At 45.1% G+C, this 6,623-nt stretch overlaps 1 protein-coding gene across 1 annotated transcript in view; it reads left to right on the top strand.

Moving 5' to 3' along the window:
• Positions 1-6,242, top strand: part of LOC138862764 (protein lingerer-like) — a gene marked incomplete in the record, with an annotated part of 144,935 nt that extends 138,693 nt beyond the window's left edge. Inside the window, 3 exon segments of the mRNA XM_070125945.1 lie at positions 4,149-4,479; positions 4,977-5,117; positions 5,533-6,242. Of these exon segments, the coding sequence (XP_069982046.1) occupies positions 4,149-4,479; positions 4,977-5,117; positions 5,533-6,242 (1,182 nt within the window).
• Between the last annotated feature and the right edge of the window lie 381 nt (positions 6,243-6,623).

Here is a 6,623-nt window from a genome sequence, read left to right as displayed (position 1 = left end):
TCTGTTTGTTTGTATGTATGTATGTATGTATGTCTTTCTCTTTCGTCTCTCTTTCTTCTCTCTCTCTCTTTCTCTTCTCTCTCACTCTCTCTCTCTCTGTCTTTCTCTCTTCTCTATCTCTCTCTCTCTCTCTCTTTCTCTCTCTCTCTCTCTCTCTCTCTCTCTCTCTCTCTCTCTCTCTCTCTCTCTCTCTCTCTCTGTGTGTGTGTGTGTGTGTGTGTGTGTGTGTGTGTGTGTGTGTGTGTGTATGTATGTTCATGTGCGTTTTCCACCACCTCGCGATCTTCACCTCCTCCCATTCGGAGCTCTACCAACCCGTCTTTACCCTCCCCTCTCCCTCTCCCTCTCCCATTCTCTAATCCCTTGCCCACTCCCCCTCTCCCCTAATCTATGACCCCCCCCCCCCACCTTCCCTTTCTTCCCTTCTCCCTCCCATCTCCCTCTCCTTCTCCCTCCCTTTCTCTCTCCCGTCACGCATAAAAGTCATTCCACCTATACTCTCTTTTATATGATTCTACCTCTGAAATCCCGACTATCTTAATGTTAGATAATCCTTGCCGTTCATAAAATACTTTTTCCTATCCGTTCCCAGTCACTAGAACTCCGACTGGAAACAAGGATTGGTAATTTGGAATAACTTGTAACAGTGACTAGGCGATTCAAAGAAAGAAAAAAAAAAAAAAAAAAAAAAAAAAAAAAAAAACGGCAAAAAAAAAAAAAAAAAAAAAGGCATAGAATGAGAGAGCTTGAACAATGAGTAATAAATAGTAATGGTTATTGTTGGTTGTATATTCCGGTTCCTATTCACCAACTGGGTATTTCTCATTCTTTGTATTCTCATTGTTCGATTATGTAACTGTGATATTACACAATTTGTTTCAATTGTTCCCGCATCTTAAAGTACAGAACTTAGACTCCAGCTAGAAATAGATCTATATTAATAAAATATATATTCCCGTATTTTAAAGCTTATAACCTGAACTCTAGTAGAAGAAAATCTATATCAACAGAATACATATTTCCGCATTTTAAAGCACATAGCCTAGACTCCAGCTAGAAATAGATTTATATTAATAAAATAAATATTCACGCATTTTAGAGTACATAGCCTGGACACTAGTAGAAATAAATCTTTATAAATAACATAAATTTCCAGCAGTTTAAAGCACATAGCCCAGACTCCAGCTAAAAATAGATTTATATTAATAGAATAGATATTCACGCATTTTAGAGTACATAACCTGGACACTAGTAGAAATAAATCTTTATAAATAACATAAAATTTCCCGCAGTTTAAAGCACATAGCCTAGCCTCTAGTAGAAATAAATCTATATCGATAAAATATATATATTAATGGAAACCTCTGCTCTAACCCTTTCCCGAACATTTTCAATAATCTGTTCCCACACGATCATTCCGGATTAGAGAGAGAAAAAAAACGGGCTGGAGAAGGGATTCAATTATAGATACCAAGAAAGAAAATCCGTTTTTTTTTCCCCGATTTTTTTTCTCTCTTATTTTTCTTTTTTTTTTCTTTATTTCTGTTTGTGTTTTATTCCATTTAAAAAAGAAAAAAAGAAAAAAGTATGATGGAGGTGAAAGTGAAAGTGGTTTAATGTATTTTTATGCAAGGAGGAAATTATCAACTATTTTTTTTTCTCTCTCTCATAAGAAAATGGTATTATTATTATTACCGACCAACACTAACATACTAACAGGGACATACACCCCCCTACATTTCGTACCTCCTTCCCTCTCTCACCTGCAGCCCCCCCTTCCATTCCCCTTCCCCCTACGCCCCCGTATCCCCTTCCCCCTACACCCCTACACGCCCCTCCCCCTTTCTACATTCCCCTAACTTCCCATCTTCACACACACACATATTCTTCCATATACACTCCCTTCCAACCATCTCCCTCTCCCCCCTTGCAGCCCCCTCATCTCCCTCTCCCTCCCCCTTCCCCCCTTGCACCACACCTCTCTCCTGGTCTCTCTTCCCTCCCCCTTCTCTCCAGCCTTGCCCACTCCTCTTTATTCTCCTTCTCTCCTTCTCCCCCACCCTATTTATTCTCCTTTCCTCCCTCCTCCTTCTCTCCCACTCTCTCCATTCTCCGTCCCTCCCTCCTTCTTCTCTCCCATTCTCTCTATCCCCTTCCCTCCCTACTTCTTGTCTTCCTCCACTCTCTCCATTCCCCCTCCCTCCTCCTCCTCCTTCTCTCCCACCTCTATCCATCTCCCTCCCTCCCCACTCCTTCTCTCTCTCCCTTCTCTATCCTTCCCTCCTCCCTCCTCCCTCCCTCCCTCCTTCTCTCCCACTCTCTCCTTTCTCCCTCCCTTCCTCCCCCTTCTCTCCAACTTTGCCTACTCTCTCTATTTTCCCTTCTCCTCTCCCTCCCTCCCTCCCCCCCCCCCCCCATCTCTTTCCAAAGGTAATAATCACAAACTCAGCAACAAGGCTAATAAGACTCAGTAAGAGCAATAAAGTAATCTAAATTGAGCTTTGTGGACGAAGAACTAATGAGCTGTCTGTTCTCACACCCTTGATCGAATCTCTCTTGCCTTTTACTAGGAATATAGATAGATAAATAGATAGATATAGATGTGTCTGTATGAGAGAGAGAGAGAGAGGGAGAGAGAGAGAGAGATAGAGAGGAAGCGAGAGAGAGAGAGAGAGAGAGAGAGAGAGAGAGAGAGAGAGAGAGAGAGAGAGAGAGAGAGAGAGAGAGAGAGAGAGAGAGAGAGAGAGAGAGAGAGAGAAGGGAGAGAGAGAACAAAAGATTGAAAGAAGAGAGTTAGATAGATAGATAGAGAGAGAGTGTGTGTGTGTGTAGAGAGAGAGTGTGTGTGTAGAGTGAGAGAGAGAGAACATACACACACACATATAAACACACAGATAAACATACACACATACACATTTGAATCCACAGGGTATCATTACTCGAAAACATAATCATAGTAATGGTTTAGGCAATTTAAACTGATGGAAACAATACACACTTTGGAAATGGTCATCGTAGAGTACGTAGGTCATCTCCTCAAATAGTTATGATGATGACTGTACAAGGCATCGGACACTTTTATTTTGTGCGACTGTTTAACATCATCGTCATCATCATTCCTGTTATTGCTTTTGTAATCTAATTGTCGTTGTTGTGAAATGATGTTAGGAAAAAAATGCCATTGATGGTTGAAAATTTCTTGAGAAGTAAAAGAAAAAAATCAGATGAGAGAAAAAAAAAAAAAAAAAAAAAAAAAAATATATATATATATATATATATATATATAGACATATATATACATATATATATATATATATATATATATATATATATATATATATATATATACATAGAGAGAGAGAGAGAGAGAGAGAGAGAGAGAGAGAGAGAGAGACAGACAGACAGAGATAGAGACAGAGAGAGAGACAGAGAGAGAGAGAGACAGACAGACAGAGAGAGAGAGGGAGAACGAGAGAGAGAAAGCGAGACAGAGAGAGACACAGAGACAGAGACAATGGCTGTACAAGGCACCGAACACATCACCATCACTCCTTTTGTTGTTATTGTCATCTAACTGTCATTGTTGTGAAATGATATAAGGAAAACAGCAAGACCAATGATAGCTGAAAATGTCTTGAGAAGTAAAAGAAAAGAGACATGGGGAGATAAAATGTCTAGGAAAATACAGCAATAGAGAAAGAAAAAGATGAGAGAGGAAAATGAGAAAAGATATATATATATACATATATATATATATATATATATATATATATATATATATATATATATATATATATATATATATATAGAGAGAGAGAGAGAGAGAGAGAGAGAGAGAGAGAGACAGACAGACAGACAGACAGACAGACAGACAGACAGAGACAGAGACAGAGTCAGAGAGAGAGACAGAGAAAGACAGAGACAGAGAGAGAGAAAGAGGCAGACATACAAAGAAAGAGAGACAGAGACGGAGAGAAAGAGAGAGCGACAGAGACAGAGACAGAGAGAGACAAAGAAAGAGAGACAGAGACGGAGAGAAAGAGAGAGCGTCAGAGACAGAGACAGAAACAGTGACAGAGAAAGATAAATAGATAAAGAGAGAGAGAGAGAGAGAGAAGATAACCCACGCCTCCCTTTTCCTTCGACAGGTTGCCAGAGGTGATGACCCCGGGGGATTCTCAGACGCAGAAGCAAGCGAAGGAGGCGCTGCAGAAGGAGAAAGACGAAGAGGCGGAGAAGAAAGAGGAGGAAGAGGAAGAGAAGAAGAGGGAGGTGGGGAAGAAGGGGAAAGTGAAAGAGGAGGTGGAGAAGAAGGAGGAGGAGGAGGAGGAGGAGGTGATAAAGAAAAGGGAGAAGGCGCAGAAGGAGGAAGAGGAGGAGGAAGCAAGGACAGCAAAGCAGGCGTGGACAACGTGTTAGCAGCCTTGGTCGGTTTCTCGCATGATCCGACGTTGTGGCATTTCGTGCATAGCGTTGTAGGTACGTTGCTTTCCTTTCTTTCTTCCTCTCTTTCTCTCTGTCTGTCTTTATTACTCTCTTTTATTGTTATCTTCTCTTCTCTTTTTACTTTTTTTTTATTCCGTCTTCATTTCTCTCTGTAATTTTTCTAACCTATTTTTTTCTTCTCCCTATAAATATTAATTTGTATATAAATATACATAGCATATATGTATATATATACACATACATATATATATATGTACCTACCTACCCACCCACCCACACACACACACACACACACACACACACACACACACACACACACACACACACATCTATCTATCTATCTATCTATCTATCTATCTATTTATCTATCTATATCTATATCTATCTATCTATCTATCTATCTATCTATCTATCTATCTATCTATCTATCTATCTATCTATCTATCTATCTATACATATCTATATATACATATACATATATATAAACCATTCAAAAACCCCAAGAGCCTAACTCGGTTCCTTCGCGACAGACGAACTGGACTACAGCCGTCGCGCCGCCAGCCGGTCGCCGCCCCAGCGCCACCTGCCGGCTTCCCACCTGTCGGACGCCCGCCTGCCGGAGGCGCACCACTCGTCCGGCTTTTGGCCCACCTGGGGGAGGGGCGCCAGAGGTGGGTGTGGGGGGAGGGGGTGGAGGGGGCCGGGGGTGGGTGGGTGTGGGAGGGAGGGGGAGGGGCCGGGGGTGGGTGTGGGGCGGGGGGAGGTGGGTGTGGGGAGGAGGGGGGGGAGGGGCTTCTGGAGCCAGGGATTCGGGTCATTGATTCCCGGGCATTTGGGAATTGGGTGTTTCCGGGGGGGCGGGGGGAGTGGGGCGTGTATGTAGGTGTGGGTTTGTGCGTTTTTGTTTGTCTTTGTGACTGCTTCTGTGTGTATATGCGTGTGCGAATTTCTATTTGAATATAAATGTATTCAGTGTTTATATATTGTGATTTGTATCAACTCGTTTCCTCTAAAGGAACGACCTTCATCTAAGCTTTTGATCCATTAACAAATGACCGCCCCCCCCCCCTCCCGCCCCCCTTCCAGACGAGAAGCCCCGCGAGGCGCCGAGGGCGGCCTCCCACCACCACCACCCCGACAGTGGCCGCCCGAGCCCCCGCGACGGCGACGTGGGCGGCAACGGCGGAAATGACACGTACAGCGGCGCCGCCCACCACCTAAGGGGCGGCCGGGGGCGAGCCTCCCCGCCCACCGCCCACCCGCCCACCTTCATCTTCCACAAGGTCTACATCAACACCCACTATGACACGCACACCCGCCAGCCCTACCACCGCCCAGTGCTCGCCGTCGCCGCCCCCGCCAACGAAACGACGCCCACCTCCTCGACGTCGGCGGCCACCTCGCCCTCCACGGCGGTCGTCGAGGCGGACGCCACCCGCGGGACGAAGGCCGTGGGCGCGGGTGTGAGCGGGGCAGAGGCCGGCGAGGAGGGCGAGAGGGAGCTCCCCGACCGACTCGAGACATTCACGGGCGTCGACGAGAGCCAGACGCCCGAAGAACCTGGCAGGGGGGCGGGCGCGGGCGTCGGCGAGGGCACGGGCGGCGCTGGGCACCCGGAGGAGGCGTCAGCGAGGTGGCGGGGCGGCGGGAGGTCAGCGGGGAGCCAGATTCACCCCGGAGTGTGGCGCGAGGTCAGCCCCAAGGAAGGTCAGCGAGGGAGGGACACGCAGCAGACGCTCGGCCTCGACACGTTCAAGGTGAGGGCGAGAGGGAGCTCCGATCAGCTGACTGACTGACAAGAGAGGAAGACATAGATAACAGAACCAAACAAACATGGTAGACAGTTACGACTCAGTAGATCAAGAAGATTTATAGATAACAGCAGCAAACTGACATGATAGACGTGAGGGTTCAGGAGATCAGCTGACTGACTGATAAGAGAGGAAGACATAGATGGCAGCAACGAACAGACATCATAGACGCTTTGGGTTCAGTAGATCAACTATATATATATATATATATATATATATATATATATATATATATATATATATATATATATATAGATAGATAGATAGATAGATAGAGAGATAGAGAGAGAGAGAGAGAGAGAGAGAGACACACAGAGAGAGAGAGAGAGAGAGAGAGAAAGAGAAAGAGAGAGAGAGAGAGAGAGA

This window comes from Penaeus vannamei, chromosome 9 (assembly GCF_042767895.1).
Source record: "Penaeus vannamei isolate JL-2024 chromosome 9, ASM4276789v1, whole genome shotgun sequence".
In the NCBI taxonomy this organism is placed as follows: Eukaryota; Metazoa; Arthropoda; class Malacostraca; order Decapoda; family Penaeidae; genus Penaeus; species Penaeus vannamei.
This window is presented reverse-complemented; position numbering and strand designations above follow the sequence as displayed.